At 47.8% G+C, this 20,266-nt stretch overlaps 1 protein-coding gene and 1 pseudogene across 1 annotated transcript; both read right to left on the bottom strand.

Annotated features, from left to right (window-relative positions):
- Positions 1 to 787: 787 nt before the first annotated feature.
- Positions 788 to 2,081, bottom strand: LOC125517651 (annotated as a pseudogene).
- Positions 2,082 to 14,951: 12,870 nt separating this feature from the next.
- Positions 14,952 to 17,367, bottom strand: LOC125517652 (E3 ubiquitin-protein ligase RNF5-like). Its single transcript, XM_048682859.1, has 2 exons — positions 17,112 to 17,367; positions 14,952 to 16,041 (listed from the first exon to the last, which is right to left on the bottom strand). The coding sequence occupies exon 2, from the start codon at positions 16,015 to 16,017 to the stop codon at positions 15,304 to 15,306; it is 714 nt and encodes a 237-aa protein (XP_048538816.1). The 5' UTR covers positions 16,018 to 16,041; positions 17,112 to 17,367; the 3' UTR covers positions 14,952 to 15,303.
- Between the last annotated feature and the right edge of the window lie 2,899 nt (positions 17,368 to 20,266).

Consider the following 20,266-nt stretch of genomic DNA (forward strand, 5'->3'; position numbering starts at 1 on the left):
TTATACTATCGTAATAAGCCTTGATTTTTTTGAATATTTTATTTTCTTCGTACACCCGGCATATAGTAGATGACATCACACTATACCGTTAACACAAACCACAGAGAAAGAAAGAAAAACACGCCCATCACGACAGTGGGCCGCAGCACTCGTACATGCCCATCACGACCGTGGCCATTGATCTCGGCCCGAGTACGCCTGCCCTTTATTCTTAAGGTTCAGACGCCCAAAAAAGCAAACTTAGGAGCCTAGTCCGAGTGGTTTGCTGTGCTGCGATCAACATGGCAGACCAGGGATCTAATCCCAACGGTGCCGATCATATTTTTGCCCAGCGAAATAGATAGAGCAAAAATTTAGTACCACCTCGAATATGTTTTAAAATCAAATTAAAAGCGTAAAATTATGGGAATAAGCGTATTGTGACGGTGAACCCATCGAGTCAATCCGTGCTTTATTATTAGGAAAAGATATATATGAAAGTTACTGTTCATGTTTATTTTACTAATATTTTGTTTTCTTACCTTGAAGTCGTTCATTCGTGGAAATTTTTAAATTTTATACGGATATAACACTAAATTATACTCCATTTGTTTTCAAAAAGTTTCAGAAAACACTTGCCTTTTTTGCAAAATAAATAAATAATAATTTAGGTGCGCTATGACCCGAGACCGACCGGGCATTTCCGGTCTTCGACCCGATTATACTTCTCTCTACTGGATTTGTTTCGAGTTGTCTTTGTGTGATTTTGATCACAGTCCAACTGTTTCGGAGTACTTGCTTGTCAAAATAAAAGAAAGTAATTAACTAGTGATCCATTTCTGTTTAATTGTTCGTCTAAACAGTACTATGTACACTTGCAGCTTGCACAAACACTCTAATCAAAGTTGCAACATCAATCAACAAAAGAAGGAGCTGCTCATCTAGTATCTCCTAATTAAGCCAAACCGATCAAAAAAGAGAATGGCGCGCACTCCATCATCACAAGACGGCGTCAATCCCGGTGTCCGGGCGAAGGAGGTCGTACTTGGCCCAGACGGCGTCGAGCGGGCAGGGCCGGCCGGGCGTCGAGCCGGTCCCACGGCTTGCCCTTGCCGCTCCAGTGCAGCAGGGAGACGGGGCCGGCGTGCAGGCCGCGGCAGAGGCCTTGGTAGTTGTCGCCGCCGAGGCCGTGCTGGTTCCAGCGGTGGTCGACGGCGGCGATGCGGCCGGCGAACACGAGGAGGAAGGGCGGCAGGGAGCCGAGCTCGTAGATGCGCACCCGCCGCTGCAGCTCCATCCACCCCTCGATCTGCGCCGTGTACCCGGCCGCCCGCCACCGGGGCAGGTCGAGCACCATGACGCCCGTGTTGAAGTAGCACGCGCGGCGCCCGCGGAAGGTCCGGGCGAGCGCCGGGCTCGCCCAGAACCCCGGCGTGAAGTAGGCGGTGAAGTTGGCCCCGCAGTACTCGGGCGCCGCCACGGCCGCGCCCTCCGGGAGCGCCGTGGCGGCGAGCGCGGCGACGTCGTCGGTGAGCACGACGTCGGAGTCGAGGTAGACGACCCGGCGCACGCAGGCGGGGAGCGTAGTGGCCAGGTAGGAGCGCGCGTAGTTGAGCGGCCGGTCGAGCGCGCCCCGGACGGACGCCGAGATGCGGCCCGCCACCCGCGACTCGTCGAACGGGTACGCCCGGAACGCCAGCGACGGGAACGACGCGCGCACGGCGGCCACCAGCTCCGCCGTCCGGGTGGGTGACCCGGCCGCGGTGAGGAAGTGGAAGTAGACGGACTCCGGGCAGGAGGCGTGGCGCAGGACGGAGAGCACCGCGGCCATGGTGCCCCGCAGGTAGGACGCGTCCAGCGTCATCGCCACGTGCACGGCCGCGCGCGGCGAGCAGGCCGCGCCGTCCTTGCCGGACGCGGGCGGGAGCGGCGCCGGGCAGCGCGCGGAGGCCGAGTTGGTGAAGTGCGGCGCCTCCCTGAACCTGGGCAGGGGCGCGGCCGCGGCCTCCGCGCCGGCGGCGCAGAGGAGGAGCAGGGCGAGGAGGAGCGGGGCGCGCGACATGCTAAGCATTGGTGTGTGCGGTTGCGCGTTGTTTGTGTGCGGGGCGTGAGCATGAGCGGCCGGCCGTGTTTTTATACGGGGCGCGTGGCCGCGTGCCGCGTGCGGAAAAGGGGAGGCGTCAAATTTGGGTCAAAGGCTTGGAGAGGGTAGTAGGACCGGAGGAAAGCGTGTTTGAATGTGTAACACGCGCGCGCGTAACTTGGTAAAGAAAACTGGGTGAAAAATAATGCCGGCAGGTCAAACATACATGTCTACGTGTTCGACTATGGTCTACGATGGCATTGGGCAGAAAAATGGATATACTACATCTACATGACTGCAAATGTGGTGCATCTTCCATTTTACTTGTAATGAGCTATTGAAATCATGCGTTTTCAGTGTACGTGGATATCAAAGGCCTACCACATGGTGAATTGTGTTGGTGGGCGAGGCGATAATTTTCATTCTTAGAGAGGCTTCCCAAATCCGCCTCAAACTCCCGGACAGACGACCCGATCACTGACCGACCAAAAAAATGCAATTCAGATGGGCTTTTTAAACGGGACTCAAACATCCGGCTGACCGGCATCCCTCATATCCAACCCAAATATGAACAGATATGGAGCGCTCGGACGCGTCATTCACGCCGGACAGACGACGGGGTCTCACAGGAAAACAGTTCAAAACCCGGCGGCCCGAAACTCGTCTTCTAGTGATGCATCCACGCCGCCGGGTAAGGAGTTACCCATATCTAACGCCGGAGCGCTGACTGCAACTCCTTGAGCAGCTCCAAGCAAGGCGTGAAGCCCGGAGTGGATCCAGAGGAGGACTTGAAGGAGGAGGAGGAGGAGGTTGAGGAGGAGGAGGAGGAGGAGGAGGAGGATCTGGAGGAGGATGTGGGGGACGTTGGGGACGCAGATCTGCAGGCGGAGCAGCAAGTCATCCTCGATTCACTTCGTTCGGAGTCGGATGCGGAGGCAGATGCTGTCGTCGACATGATATGGAGGCGGAGTACAACGCAGAGGAGAAGGAGGAGGAGTGCTCGCGTGCATGGATGGATGAGGTCGAGGAGGAATAGGAGGAGCCGGAGCCCTCCTACGCGCCCGTCCACCCGGCGCCGGACACCGATGTCATGGACATTTTCGACGACGAATCATAGCTAGGGTGTCGTAGTATATAGGTTTATCTTGCATAGTTTGTGTGGATTTAGGGGATGAAATATGAAAGACTCAAATGCACAAAAGCAAACCCATCTACAACCGGACTTAGCAAATCCGATCCCTAGATTCGAATGCAAAGAAGCAAATTTAAGATGTGACCGGTCACTGTTCGTCGACGCGCCCGGTCGCGTCCGCGAGTTTCTGGAGTAATTCTGGCTGTAGATGCCCTGCCCAAATGGATCACCTGATTATGACGACGCTTCCTCTTTTCCTAGCCAAAAAATTGAAGTAAAAGTGGATTCAGCAATCGATGAAATAGTAGTAATACCGCCGGTGTGGCGCGGCGTAGAAATGATTGCACTCCTGCATCAATGCTGTGTCGGTGAGAACCATGCAAGAGAGGTGTTCAAAATAAAATAAAATAAAATAAAGAAGCATGCAAGAGAGCAAGCGTTGGGTGACACGTCGTCGTCCGGCCTGTGGCTGCGGGACCCGCGCAAGTACGTGGCACGTGGTGGCATGCTGCCCGATGCCAGATCTGTCTACGCGAGCGAATCCTCTGGTACGCACAATGTCCAGGTCCGCGTGTGTCCAAGGCGCCGGCGCGGCGGCGGTGGAGAGCTCTGCCCAAGACGCAGCGTGTGCTCACTGCCCAGCCAGCTCAGCTCAGCTGCGACATGGTGAACGGCGATCTTGAGAAATCTGCCTTGGATCCTGAGGCGCTACAGTCGAAAGATTTATGCTGCGTGTCGGCGCGCGCATTTCTTTCTTCGGCAGCACTGGAGCGAACCCGCAAGGATTTATTAGGAGAAAAAGCACGCATATTAAGCATTTACTTTAGTTTTGGTGAATGGCGATCTATATATATATATATATATATATATATATATATATATATATATATATAGGCCAAAATGTTTGGGGCACCTAGGTACATGGGCACCTAGGCCGTTAATGGCAAGCCATTTTTATTAGTACATGGCGTGCAATCAATGAAATAGTAGCTTTCCATTTTTCATTGCATGCACTGCTGTCAAGAATTGCTTTCCAAAAATATATTATGTTGATTTCCTAGCAACAATCCATTTCCAAATATTATGTTGATGTATTATACCTAATGAAAATATACACATACGCGGGCTATTATATCTAATAAAAATATAAACGTACCATAAGTATTGTTTAATGAAATATATACGTATACCCGTGGTATTATATATAACTAAGAGTATACACATACCCGTTGTATTATACCAAATAAAAATTATGGATATACCTCGGGTATCTCAAATACCTACTAACAAGACACAATGAATATATTCAGGGATATCATGAGTATGTAGATACCTCGAAAATATCATGAGTATGTATGTAATCTGATATGTATGTACTTAAATGGTGTACGTACTTCAAATCATTGACACATGCCCGAGGTATCAAATACATGCTAATAAGACGCAATGTATATACCCATATATTTTTGTTAACATATGAGTTTTTGTGTTTCTCACATTTTCGCAATACCTAGATACTGAGATGCCCAAGGGTATGTATGTACCGAATGAAATGAAAAGTGTATGCATATATGCTCTGATTTTTTAAGACATCAGTTACAATCAAATAATACAAAACATTGTCCAAACATTTGTATCTATAATGTTTTACGACATACTCACAAATCTCCTTGTATATACCCAGCAAACTTAAAAATAAAACAGTATACCTAACATGTATGCGCGTGTATATACCTATGTGAAAAAGGATATGGAAATATTGTAGGTATCCCATCAACCTGTAGACTATAAAAATCTGGTTCCGTATATACCTCGGTACGTGAAATATGGCATCCATAGGTATCTAATACTATCTTAATTTGGAATAATAAAAATGTTTTATGTGTCCAACCAACCATGCAACATACGTCAGATCATACAAATATGAAAAAAATGTACGTATACCCAATGGCATTTTCTGTCTCCAATTTGTATTACTAATGTCTCTCAACAAGGAACGATGCCATGCATGGGTATTTTTTGCTTGCTAAAAAAGTGTTAATATGCATGGCGTGTTGGACCATATTTAATGGTATCCATTTATGATTATCTTTATAACTGTTTCCAAACTATGTAATTATTTCCAAATCAGTAATCTGTGATGGATTGACATCTAATGCAATCGAATGGTGCAAAGGCAAGGAGCCTGGACACCTAGGTGTCCCAAACTGTCGTCCTATTAGATCGTCTATATATATTGGCGCGGAAGAAAATCGAATTTGAAAACTTACGGGGAGATATTGTCGCGCCGACGCGAGTACGACGAGACAACGCCGGCCGCTAATTAGATCATCTTATTAGTTATGGCGCGGTACAGAAAATCAACCGGTACCATTGGTTGAAACCCGTGACGAGCAAAGTCCTCTAAATAAAACGCACCGTGAAAGCAAGAAGATGGCGTCTGTCTTGCATGGTTTAAACTTTTTTCATGGCAACCGTAGTATAAGCGGTGAATCGGGGGAGGGTGGCGAGGGGTAGAAAAGGGACGTTATTGGGGAAGGATGGGTTGAACAATGGAACCTTGTTAGATGTTTGGTACGAGAGCCATACGGTGTCATGCTATGACGTAAACATGGGCAAACAAAAAATTTGGACACGACATGCAAAAAAAATATCCCGAGCGTCATAAATAAGGTGTACCCACAATAAAAGTAACACATTAATTTGAAACAACTCCTTATTCCGGATGGGCAAAAAAAATGCAAATATTTATAATCAATCGAGATGTACTAAAGTACTTGTTTTATTTTATTTTACAAATGATGACTTATGAATGTCAACTAGACCAACTATACACGTCTGACTCCTTTGGTTTTATTTTAACTAGGAAGATGCCCGTGCTTTGCACGGACTATCAAGATCTTGTGGGAGAAAGGGATGAACGAGGGAAGACCTTATCTGCAAATATGGAGAGGAGTGCGGGTAAATTGTCATAGTTTTCTTTCTATCCGTTAGATATAGATCGAACGGCCTATATTGCAGGATGGCAGGCACACCATCATCACCAACTATGCTTTTTATAAGAGTAGTGATAGGGAAATGAAAGGACACCTCGACATTGTAGCAACTAATGTCAACCACCTTTATAAACCACTTCTACTTTGATTTTATTTTGAAAAGAAAGGGCAGTCCGGCCTTTTTAACGGCTGATGCCTGCAACACATTTTGATGCAATGTATTATTGCTTTTGTAGAACGAAGAATGTATTATTGTAAATCATAATGTCTTGATGCTACAGCAATATGCAAATCATGGTATAAATTATACATCACATGTTCTTTTACCAGGTCATAATCCAAATCAGATGAATAAAGTACAAAGCATGGGCATCACAAATATATAATTGTTAAATAGGTTATAAGCTAGGTCTTACTCAATATGCTATAGCAAACTAGAATTCCTCCGATGCTTAATACCACTGGGAGCCTTAGGGTGGAGCCCACATGTCACCATTTCCTCTTCTAGTTTTGACCCCTCAAATCACGCGAGAGAAGAGATAAATACATTTTAATTCTTTATGGCTTGGTACATAACTCGGTGTTAGTTTTTATTTTTATTTTTTGCAAAGACCCCTTCTGACAATGTTTGAGAAATATGTTTTAAGTGTTTTTTTGGCTTAAGACCCATGTTTTTGCAACATTGGAGATGACCTTCCATGTAGTAATAAGAACCAAATCTGGATCAAGTGGGTAGCCGTATGGATGATAAATATAACAAAAAAACCTCTCATTTCGCTATAAGCATGTAAGAATTCCATATATCTTATCATTAGCCACACAATTTGACAAAGACCTGAGCCTTACTTTGTTTGTTTGTCCTGAAAATCCCTTTGGCAAAAATATTGTCTCGAGTTGATGGAAGTTTATTTCCAAAAACACATGTCAAGTCTTTTTTTTACAGGGGAACACTATGTCAAGTCCTGGTGCCGCTACTAACAACAGATGGTCTCTTTTGTTTTTTTTGCGAAGAAACAGATGATCTCTTTCACTTGACTCTCAGGAGCCCTATCTAAAACCTAGAGGCCAGCCGTTCACCGAGTGCGGTTGTGTCGGCTCGACATAAAGATTGAATGAAAATGCGCTTTCTCAAAAAAATACACAGAGTTGTCGAGTTGCATCACGATTTGACATTGAGTTCTCTAGTAAAGATGCCCGTTATTCATAAATTCTTACTGCAATCCTTTTATTCTGTCCAAGGTGAACTTATTAGGTGAAACCAAAGCCAATGTGCCGATGGTCCATGGATTTAATAAAAAAGAGTTTCTACCATACACGTACCCATTTGTCTCACAAAAGGCAACACGCCAACAAGTCTAAGGTGACTTCGGCGAGCAGGTCAGACGGGTAAATGGTTGGTCAACTTTTAGGCGACTGTTAGGCACGTACACCTGGAGTCCACATCTCATCTCTGTTTTTTACCTTTTAATAGAGACCACGTCGATCCATTCAAATCGGAGTGTGCGTCCCTCACAGAATCTCTGGTAAAATATCTCGGCGCGTACACGTACGCCGACTTGCGGCTCGCTCTCTCACGCTAGTTATAATGGGGAGTATGATACTACCTCCTTAATGCATTGTATTATATATTAATATCATATGATGCTTTATTTATTGTCATGCATGATATAAAATAGCATAATATTTATTATGATATAATATCGTGATATGATATTCCATCTTCTCTTTTTCATTTAATGCTATGACACTTCATCAAAATTGTCTAGTTGGCATGAATGATATTAATTATGATACTAGCATTACAACCAACCTGATGATGTGGCGCGAACGGCCAGAATATATTTCGAGGCCTACCTTACCATAGCGTGCGACTACGAACTATGAAGTACCCAGTAGATAGTTAGTTACGCATACACTGATCGATCCAGGAGCAGCACACGGATAATATCTCGGATACATTCTCAGTTTCTTTGTTTGCAAAAAACTTCTGATTTATTCATTCTCAATCATGACAGTACAAAAAACATCAGAGATTACTTGCAAAAAAAACATCAGAGGTAATAAAAATTACAACCAGATCCGTGGACCACCTAGCGATGACTACAAGCACTGGATTGAGCCGAATGCGCACCGCCGTCATTGCCCCCTCCCTCGCCAGAGCTGAGCAAACCTTGTTGTAGTAGACAATAGAAAATTCGTCGGTCTAAGACCCCATAGGACCAACGCACCAGAGCAACAACAATATTCGATGAAGAAAGTCATAGATTGGAAGGTTCAAACTTGTAAACACTCAAACAAAGACCGGATCCAAACAGATCCACTGAAGACCAGCATCGAAAGAATAAAATTTGAAAACTTACGGGGAGATACTTCCGTGCCGACGCAAGTACGACGAGACAACACCGGACATTCATTAGATCATCTTATTAATTATGGCGTGGTAGAGAAAATCAAATGGTACCATTGGTTTAAACTCGTGACGACCAAAATTCTCCGAATAAAACACACCATGAAAGCACGAAGATGGCATCTGCCTTGCATGGTTGAATTTTTTTCATGAAAACCGAAGTATAAACGGTGAATCTGGGGGATGGTGGTCAGGGGTAGTAAAGGGACGTCATGGGGAAGGACGGTTTGAATAATGGAACCTTGTTAGATGTTTCGTAAGAGAGCCACACGTCAAAAGGATTAATACTATTGTTAAACCCGAGTGAGAAAGGAAAAAACTATGTTTTCATGCTATGACGCAACCATGAGCAAATCAAAACTTTTGGCCATGACATGCAAAGTAGTATCTCGGGTGTCAAAAAAAAGGTGTACCCTCAATGAAAGAACACATTAATTTGGAAACCACTCCTTATTCCGAACGGGCAAAAAAATAGAAATGTTTATAATCAATCGAGATGTACTATAGTACTTGATTTATTTTGTTTTGTTTTACAAATGATGATGACTTATCAATGGCAACTCTACCATACACGTCTGACTCCTTTGGTTTTATTTTAAAAAGAAAGGACACCTCGACATTTGCAGCAACTAATGTCAACGGCCTCTATAAACCACCTCTAGCTTCTTTGTTTTTATTTTGAAAAGGAAGGACAGTCCGACCTTTTCAACGACTGATGCATGCAACATACTTTGATGAAATCTATTATTGCTTTTGTAGAACGAAAAGTGTATTATTGTAAAGCATAATGTCTTCATGCTACAGCAATATGCAGCAAATGGTATAACTTATACATCACATATTCTTGTACCAGGTCATAAACCAAATCAGATGAATAAAGTACAAAGCATGGGCATCACATCGGTTATAAGCTGGGTCTCACTCAATATGCTATAGCAAACCAGAATTCATCCAATGCTTAATACCGCCATGGGCCTTAGGGCAGTAGTAGTTTTGACCCCTCAAATCATTTTTATTCATTATGGCTTTGTTTTAGCACTATGACCCAGTCTTAAGATTTTACAGCTACCCCTTCTCACAAAGTTCAGGGTGGGTCTTAAGTTACTTTTTTTGGCTTAAGATCCATGTTTTTTCATTGTTGGAGATGGCCCTCCACACGCCGTAATAAGAACTAAATCCGGATAAAATGGGTAGTCGTATGGATGAGTAATAATTACAAAAATCTCTCATTTTGTTATAAGCATGTGAGAATTCCATAAGCTAGTACACATATACGTGCCTTTTCTTCTTTCCGAGTGGAGGACAGGCTACGATTTCCCTACCCTAGCCGCCGCCACGCCTGGCGACTAGGGAGGCGATTTTCTTTCTTCGATCTCAGTCGGCCAGGGCGTTGGCCCCCTCTCCCTCCGGCTGCTCCGGCGGCAGGAGGGAGGGGGGCCCTGTTCCTCTGCTCTGTAGTTAGGTTTTGGATTTGTAGGTCGTGGTGCGCCGTTGGGGTGGTGGGAGCAGCGCCCGGACGAATAAATCTGCCTCAGCTTCACTCCCACACCGGCGGTGTCCTTCATGGCGGCGTCTCGGAGTTGATGGCATCGTGTGTTTGCCGATCCTTCAGATCGGCTGTGTTAGGGTTCATGGATGGTGTCGGCGAGGCGGCGGCGGCGACTCCATCAGGTGTGTCTCTCCTTCTGCTCTGTCCCCGTTGCTGTGGCGTTGTCTCCGACGTCATGGTGGAGCAGGAAGGTTTTATCGTCCAGAAGTACGCGCAGACGGTTGTCTGCGCAAGTGATAGCTAGAAGATGGTGCATCCCGTGCTGGGTTTGTGGTTGGTGGCTGACAGTTCTGGTTTCCTCCTTCGACGTCGTTGTCGTGCGGGGGTGTCAGATCTAGAGTTCGATGGCGTGTCCGGGGACATGTTGCCCCGGTCTGATTCTTTTAACGACAATGGTTTTGCTTCTGGCAAACTACTTTTGAGGTCCGTAAAGCTGCTGATCAGCCATGGAGCCGCGTCGAGCTCGGGTGAGGAGGTGATATATTTTCTTTCTCTTTGGTGGCCGCTTCGGTGGTATCGGAGGAGAGGAACATGCGCTGGTATTTTGCATAGAATTATCCTATCTTTTTAGTCTTGTAATGTTGGTGCTTACGTGCCTTATAATCAGACCTTTATTTTATAAATGAGACACGTATTATCATGCAAAAAAATGTGAGAATTCCATACATCTCGGCATAAGCCACACATTTTGACAAGGACTTGAGGCTTACTTTGTGGGTTTGCCCCCCAAAAGCCCTGTCACGGACATATTGTAAGTAGTCGAGTTGATCTAAATTTATTGCCAAAAATAATTCAAGTCTTCGTGCCATTGCTGACTGCAAATGCTCTCCTCAATTGGACTCTCGTAAGGCCTTACTGGAACGTAGGGGCCAGTCATTTGCTCAGCGCGGTTGTCGAGTTGCACCATAGATTTGACATTGACTTTTCTAAGTGAAGGTGTTCCAGTTATTACTTGTTCCGCCCGGATTTATAACGCCCCTTGTATTTTTTGTGAAATTTTGAGTTAACAAAATATAAGTTACGCACCACAAACTTTATATACTAGTTGGATTCCTATCCAAGAGAAGTTTTGAATGGAATTATTTCTAATAAATGAAACATATATTTTATTGGTTAAATTTACAGCCAAAAATTGACACAAAATACGAGGGAGACTAATGAACCGAGACAGAGGGAATATGAAGAAGTTTTGTTTTCTTAACTAGTATGAAGAAGTTCTTATCGCAATCCTATTGTTCTGTTCAAGATGAACTTGAGTGAAACCAAAGCCAATGTGCTCACCGACAATAAGCCGAGCTTCACCATGGGATTAAAAAAAGAGAGAGAGTTTCTACCATACACGCACTCATGTCTCGCAAAAGGCAACACGCCGCAAGTCCAAGGTGACTTCCGCGAGCATGTCAAACGGGTAAACCGCTGGTCAACTTTTAGGCCACTGTTAGGCACGTACAGCTGCCCGCACGCGAGTCCATATTTTGTCTCTCCTTTTTTTACCTTTTGATCGAGACCACGTCCGTCCATTCAAACGGCTTACCATGTCCCCCGGCCCCTCGAAAGCGCTAGAACAGTCGTGGAAAAGCGCGGGAAGGAAACCCAGCGGAGTCTTTGTTGTGCGTCCCTCACAGAATCTCGGGTAAAATATCCCGGCGGCGCGTACACGTACTCGAGCAACTCGACTGCGCGCTCATGATGGGGCGAACGGCCGGAATATATTTCCAGGTCTACGTACCATAGCTCATGATGGTTAGTTACGCACACACTGATCGATCCAGGAGCAGCACACGGACAACATCTAGGGTAAATTCGAAATATGCAGCGTGGTACAGATGATGCATTGCATTGGCAACATTGCATTTACACTGATCATCTCCATATTAATTATCCGGCAGATGAGAAGTATGAGAATGTATAACGGATAGGCGCGAGTGGTACAAATGATGCATGGCATTGGCATTGGCAACGTTGCATTATGTCGCTTGCTATTCGGTTTTCGCTATGCATCGCCTTTTGGAGGCTACGTCTTGTGATGGACAAAAGTGCAAGTGTTTTGACAAGCGGCATGTATACCTTTTACTAGTTGGTGCAGTGCTCCGGTCGCTAGTCTACAGGGTCCGTCGCTAGGCAGTGGCCATTCCACTCATCGTAGATCGGCTTACCCAACCCACTCCCCGGCACGACTCAGTCGATCATCCTTGCCCGTATAGTGCCGGCAACTTGCATCATCTTCCGTGAAGCTTCCCCTCGCCGCGCCCGCGCGCAGCATGCATGGCAGTATTGAGTAGTGCTCCCTATGTTTCATAAGAGCAGCCGGAGCTCTCAAACTCGCCTCAAACGCCCGAACAAACCGCCCGATCACTTATCAGTCATAAAAAACAGAACCAGACGGACTTCTTAAACGGGTCTTAAACATCCGCACTGACCGACACTCCTCATATTTAGTCTAAATATAAGGCAGATCACGTCCTCCACGTCGGCTTGGCCCAGCCTGGCCCATCCGAACCCTACAAATATCCCCATCCAGAAAACCCTAGACATTGGTCAAACCGAACCCCACTTCACTCCCGTGCCCGTTCACTCCACTTCCAATCCCCTCCCCTTCGATCCGATGGCCGACGGAGGAAGCAGCGACGGCTCTGACGGAGAACCCGACGCCTCGACCATGGATGTGGAGGAGGTCGCCCTCCGCATCGCCTTGAGGCATTCACTGCTTGACCAAGGCGGCAGCGGCAGATCTTCTTCCTCGGCGCCCGTCGACGAGCGCCGGCGACATCGCCGGTCTGTCCCGCTCGGCGCGCAGCTCTAGCCGCTCCGCTCCCGTCGTTTAAGTACGCCGACAACCTCCCTTTGTTCTGGAAGTGGTGCTCGACCACCGTTGGGTCCTTGTGCCCGCGCAGGCGCCAACGCACACGAGGACGCCCAAGTCCGAGGCACGAGCGGCAACAGGCAAGGGAGAGGGAGGCGACGGGGGAGGCACTGACCGCACGGCAGTCACGCGCGACCGCGCTGGTTGATCCCGATGATGCGCTCCTCGTGTCGGTCCTCCACCGCTCTCTCACAACGGCGGAGACGGTCCACCGCTCTCTCACGGCGGCGAAGAAGGATGCGCCGCTCTCTCACAACGGCGGAGACGGATGCGCGGTGCCTCTGCCGCAAGAATGCCAAAGCACTCTGACTCGCCATCGAGTTCTCGAAGAAAGCATGGAGACTGCGGCGAAGGCGACCTGCCATGCCAAGGAGCAAGACCGCCTGCTCCGCAGTCTGTCGAGCCGAAGCTGCTGCTCGGACTCCGACTTGACGAGCGGCTCCACCTCTATCTCTGACGGCGGCGGACCACCACACGCCAACGCCTACACGAAGGAGGGGCATAGCCGCATCGACGACCGGAAGGGGAAGGGGCCGGCGAGGAAATGGTGATTTCCTCCGCCCTTCGCCCTTGTGTTTAAATTTAAATTATGTTTTAATTAGTTTGTAGTATAGATTTGCATTGCTCCGATGAACTATGCTCCTTTTTGTCCGGCGATGAAATGGCGATCTGATGAACTGCGTGTGACGATCATTTTACGTAGTGTTGCATGCTTTTGTATGGTTTTGAGGTTTCAGATACGAGGGATGCGAGTGTACAAGCCAACAAATAAGACGTGTCCGGTCAGTGCCAACGGACGCGATCGGGCGTGTCCGCGGGCGTTTGAGGTCCCGGACTTGCCTATCGCGGCCGTAGATGCTCTAATATATATCGTTTTAGCAGCTCAAATTGAATTGCTAAAACAATATATATTATGGTACGGAAGGAGCAGTCACCACTCTTTTCTCATTGTTTTTGTGTGCAAACCATCCATGGAAATGGAGAGCTTTTCAACGTAAAAGTGAGCAAGCCTTTTCTTTTTGCGAAAATAAAAATGAGCAAGCTAAAGCATTGCATCGGCGGTCCATGTACAGCTACGTCCATGAAGGAAAAAGTTTGGATAGATACGAATCGGCGTTCCATGTACAGCCAAGTTCGGACAGCTACGTCCATGAAGGAAAAGGTTTGGATAGATGCGAATCGGTGGTGCCCAAAATACAAGTAAAAGATAATCGAAAATTCAAAGTTGCCGTAACAGTGCAATCATACATGGCGACGACTCTACATTTCGATGATGATATACCCGCGTCGACTAAACTAGCCAAGTATATTGATGTTTTTTTTTCTTTCTTCTAAACACAGTACAGAGTTAATGACACTCATAACACGCGCGCACACTCATCCCTATGAATACAGGAACGCAAACTCTATTTCTATGAGCACCTTCGAGAGAATGTACCGGCAGATCTTGCATAATGTAGGTCTAAAATTTGAATCTGGGTAGTCTAGTTCCACAAAAAGAACTTGGCCATCTAAGTTAGGCTTAGTTCGCATGTGGATGATTTGTGTAACCACGCAATCTTGAAGGAAAATAGTGCGATCTGTGAACATGGGGAATCACACAGAATGTGCCATGACTGTTCAGGGAATCTGGGTTTCAGGCTTGTTTTGCTTTGTCTTCGTTCAGTTCATCTGCGTGGTCGGCACAAGAGGCTGCTGGTGATTCAGCAGAATAGCCTGGGTGCAGACAAATTCACAGGTCTCGTTGCACATGCCACAGGGGATTCTGCTTGTGTGTGGAGCAGGTTCGCCGTTACAGTAGAAGATTCAGTCAAGTGGTGAGAGTTTCTGAGATAGCCAACAAAGATGAAATATCCCATCTGCAACCTTCACAAACAAGCATAGACATAGATCCTACATTCAAATTTAACGATATTTTCCGAAGAATGGCAACACCTTGAACTTGCTGTCAAAAGGTACATGAACTGTCACTTTGTGCAAACATGAGGATTATTACATGTAAATGTACTCATCTACACTGTCCAATCTAGATTGATACAGGTTACAGACACGGGGAGATGACCTCCCAACAATTGTACACCACGTTTATCAAATCAAAGGAGTCAAAACTACAAAACACAGGATGATGTATCACCATCCAAATCTAGATACAGAAACTCCATGGACACTTCATACAAACATGAACGAACAGAATTAACTCGTCTCCCACTTGGTAGAGATAAGCCTACACCAAAGGTATGCTCTGGCAACTCCTACCAAACACCACCACAATTTTGATGATAGCAGTAACAACTTTAAGCTGCGAGGAGGCTTGCGATCACAAGAACTCCAACCATGATGAGAAGGGCCTTCAGGTAGACATCTGCCTGCTGCTGCTGCTGCCCTAGCGGTCCTTGGCGGGGGACGCCGTGGGCGTGCCCCATATGCCCGCCATGGAACCCATGGCCGTGACCAAACCCATAGTGAAACCCGGCAGGCTGAGCATATGCAGCTGGATCTGGGAACCCATGCATTTGGAAGCTAAGCATAGGGAACAGGCCCCCAAACGCAGCCGAGAACGCATAGTTGCCCCACCGTCCATTCGCCAGTGGAACTCCCGCCCCCGCCCCCGCGCCCCCCATGCCCATGAACCATGGATTTGCATGGGCGTTGCCAAAATTGTTGTTCGGATCAGCCTGTTGGGCTGTAGCAGGCCTCTGGCCAGCTGGGCGCTGAGGAATGTCGCCTCCAGGCGTGTTCTTTGACCTTGGGTCGACGCGGTCCTTGCCACGGCCATAAAGGGGGACAAGCTTGTCTTCTTCAACAATGGCCTTGCACACAGGGCACTCTGGTGTGTTGGCGTGCATGTGCAGCCATCTGTAGAGGCACGGCCAGCAGAATAGGTGGCCACAGAGAGTTACTATTGGCTCTTGCGGCAACTCAAAGCAAATATTGCACTCGAAGCTCCCTCCAGCTGCATCGCTGCTGCTGCCACCAACTGCCTCTGATTCCCCAACATTGGCAGCCATCTTGAGCTTCTTAAGGGTTGAAACCTGCGATTTCAAGTGAGAACGATTACCAACACTGCTAGAAAGAAGAGAATGTAGTCCTCAACACTACAAGTTATAACAAACAGTGCAGAGTTACACAACACACAGAACCTATTCTTTGCACCAGCCTCAGTCAGAACTATGAAACCTCCCAAAACCAAAAGGGTCATCATTTTGAGCCAATGTGAAAATACATCATCCATGTCTATAAATAAATATAGAAAACAACTTAATCTAACAAGATATTTTTTCGAAACGGAAATCTAACAAAAAGATCACCTATAAAGATTGCTCATGGTTACAACTGTGCTAAAATACAGCTGCGTTGTAGTATAATACTTCCTCCATCCGGAATTACTTGAGGCACTAGATGTAGACGCTCAAACAGATGTATCTAGACGTATTTTAGTGTTAGATACATCCATTTGAGCGTCAAGTAATTCCGGACATACGGAATAAGAAATACTAATACATCTCTAATCATAAACATTTCAGTATTTAGCCTAATCCACAGGGCATTCAGCTAAACAAGGCACCTGATGATCAGGGATTCCCAGAAACGTTGATTTTGCTACTTACTTACAAAATAATCTGAGTACCGACAGCAATAGGATCACTAATAATCTACACGGTTCAGCCTGCTCAAACAAAAAAAATTGTCGATTATCCACCGAAGAATATTCATCAGACCCTCTAGAAACCAGAAACGGCTACACCAGATCGATTTGAGTTCACAGTTCACGCTCTAGAAGAAGATTAATTTCTGATAAACTACTCAGGAATATTGAATTGCTGAATCAATTCAATCAATCTCTTAACAAACGGGAGGAAAAATCCCAATTTACCCCAAATTACCAAGCCGCGCCCACGGATCCAATTCCGAGCGCAGATCAGCACCCCGAAGCCTACCACTCAAGGCTCGCCCGGATCACCGGGACGCCGACAGAATACCGAATGAATCGGCCCAGACCCCATCGAACGAATCACATCCGCCCCCACAGGATGCTCGTAAATCCTAAATCACGACGAAATTTCACGCGGAGCGAGAGGGAGGGAGGGCAGGCGCCATTTACCTCGGGGGAGCGGCGAGCGGCGAGCGGAGGCCTGCCTGCAAGGCGAATCGACGGCGATGGCCGGGACGGGACCACGACGGCCCTTATAAAATCGGGGAGGGCGCGCGGCACGCCTCGAAGATTCCAGCAGAATCTGGACGCCTTCGCGGCGGGTCCGCGGATTTGGCCCGCTGAATTCCGGGGCGGGAGGCGTTTTCCGTGAAAGAATGCGGAAACTTCCCTTTTCTTTTCTTTTTCTTTGCCTTTTTTAGTGAAATGACACGGAAACTTCTTAGAAACAGCAGGCGCAGGGCACGCAATAAAGGCCCGGTTTTGGGGCCAGGAAAGATCTTCTTCCTCCGCGGCCGTCCCATCATGAGGCGCCTGACCGTCGAATTAGGTCAACAACATTCACAAAAAAAGGGGTCAACGCATGATCCTCCCATATATCACACAGTGGCACCCGTGTGTTGCCGCGGATGCTCCCTTTTGCAGCAACGCCACCCATTCTTATAGCAACACTCCCCTTCTGCTCACCGCGGTAGGATCTCCGGCTTGCGACAGAGGTTCTCGGGCCTGCAGCACCCCGAAGCAGGCCTGCCACTCCTCACAACAACTTCGGCGGCCAAAGCAGCATCCAAACACTCCCGGCGAGCGCCCTCGCAACATGCGCGAGTTACCTTGTTGCATCGACAACCCCTTGCAGCATCTCCATGTCATTGGAAATGTGGTTTCCCTCGTCACCAATCCGACGGGCAGCACAACGGTACCCCTCGTAGCTCTAGATTGCGACAACGATGGGCCTTGCAACATATGGCTTGGAGCAAGGCGGCGTCCCTCGCATCTCTGGTCCACAATAATGACGAGCCTTGCATCATCTGGCTCGAAGTACGACAACACTCATTGCGGGCTCTGGTTCGTAGCAACTACGGGCCTTGCAACATCTGCCTCGAAGTGCTATGTCGCCCCTTGCAGCTATGGTAAGCGGCATCGTCTTACAACATTAGCAGCGGGCCTTGTAGCAGCGTCGACTGCTTCTGAAGTGCCGATGCCTCCCCCCTCTACAACAACTCGTGGCGCGGCTTTGGCCCCCAGAAGCACCGGGTGGCCGTCTCCCTCCCCTTGCAGCAGCGCGTGTTGGGATTTATAACATCGCGATCATGTGACTAAAGTAGCCAATAGTTTTGGCTATCATCTTCATGGCTTCGGGTAACCGCGGTGCCCCCCCCAACCATGGATTGCAATAGCGGCACTAGCAGCACGGGTGACCTACACGCGTGGTGGTCCAAGAGCGACGACAGTGGTGGTGCAAGGCCTTGTGTGTGGTGGTAGAGAAGGAGAAAGGATGAGGGCGGTGGGGAGAGGAGAGCATTGAGAGGATTGGATCGATATAGAAAGACAACAGAGTGAACCATAGGCTTCGGTAGAGGGTGGAAGTGGTGTGTGGGTTCCATGGGACATGTATCCTGCATACAAGACGGTCAATATCATCGAAAATCTGTCAGTTGAAAAGAAGTAAATTCCCACAATGAACTGGTGTTTTGGCGGGATATGGTTTGTCATGATGGCACAAGGTTCCAAGAGCCATCGTTGGACAACACCCATCACAGCTACATCCCAGGTGCAAGCCTGTCGAGATAGAAACCAGCTCCTCTAACATATGCAAGGAAAGGCCGGGAAGCTACAAGCTACAATGTAAAGGGACACCCATTGCAATAGTTCTACAGTCAGGACCAAACCTGTCGCTCCCTCCCGCTAGGGTTCCCCCTGCCGCCGTCGGCGCCCTAGCCTCCTCCTGCCACCGTCGGCCACCCCCGCACGCCTCGGTGTTGGGGAACGTAGTAATTTCAAAAAAATTTCTACGCACACGCAAGATCATGTGATGCATAGCAACGAGGGGGGGGAGTGTGATCTACATACCTAGTAGATCGACAACGGAAGCGTTTGGTTGATGTAGTCGTACGTCTTCACGATCCGACCGATCAAGCACCGAAACTACGGCACCTCCAAGTTCTAGCACACGTTCAGCTCGATGACGATCCCCGGACTCCGATCCAGCAAAGTGTCGGGGAAGAGTTCCGTCAGCACGACGGCGTGGTGACGATCTTGATGCACTACAGCAGCAGGGTTTCGCCTAAACTCCGCTACAGTATTATCGAGGATTATGGTGGCTGGGGGCGCCGCACACGGCTAAGGAATAGATCACGTGGATCAACTTGTGTGTTCTAGGGTGCCTTTGCCTCAGTATATAAAGGACCAAAGGGGGGAGGCTGGCCGGCCACATAGGGCGCGCCAGGAGAGTCCTACTCCCTCTGGGAGTAGGATTCCCCCGCCCCCAATCCTAGTTGGAATAGGACTTGTGGAGGGGGGAAAAGAGAGAGAGGGGCCGGCCCCCTCTCCTTGTCCAATTCGGACCAAGGGAGGGGAGGGGCGCGCGGCACATGTAGGGCTGCCTCTTCTCTTTTCCACTAAGGCCCATCATGGCCCATTTAGCTCCCGGGGGGTTCCGGTAACCTCCCAGTACTCCGGTAAAATCCCAATTTCACCCGGAACACTTCCGATATCCAAACATAGGCTTCCAATATATCAATCTTTATGTCTCGACCATTTCGAGACTCCTCGTCATGTCCGTGATCACATCCGGGACTCCGAACAACCTTCGGTACATCAAAATGCATAAACTCATAATAAAACTGTCATCGTAACCTTAAGCGTGCGGACCCTACGGGTTCGAGAACAATGTAGACATGACCGAGACATGTCTCCAGTCAATAACCAATAGCGGGACCTGGATGCCCATATTGGCTCCTACATATTCTACGAAGATCTTTATCGGTCAGACCGCATAACAACATACGTCGTTCCCTTTGTCATCGGTATGTTACTTGCCCGAGATTCGATCGTCGGTATTCCAATACCTAGTTCAATCTCGTTGCCGGCAAGTCTCTTTACTCGTTCTGTAATACATCATCCCGCAACTAACTCATTTAGTTGCAATGCTTGCAAGGCTTAAGTGATGTGCATTACCGAGAGGGCCCAGAGATACCTCTCCGACAATCGGAGTGACAAAACCTAATCTCGAAATACGCCAACCCAACATGTACCTTTGGAGACACCTGTAGTACTCCTTTATAATCACCCAGTTACGTTGTGACGTTTGGTAGTACCCAAAGTGT

Source organism: Triticum urartu, chromosome 6 (assembly GCF_003073215.2).
Source record: "Triticum urartu cultivar G1812 chromosome 6, Tu2.1, whole genome shotgun sequence".
NCBI classification, from domain to species: Eukaryota; Viridiplantae; Streptophyta; class Magnoliopsida; order Poales; family Poaceae; genus Triticum; species Triticum urartu.

Coding starts and splice junctions, on each gene's coding strand:
- LOC125517652 (XM_048682859.1), bottom strand. CDS start 16,017: ATGGCTGCCAATGTTGGGGAATCAGAGGCAGTTGGTGGCAGCAGCAGC.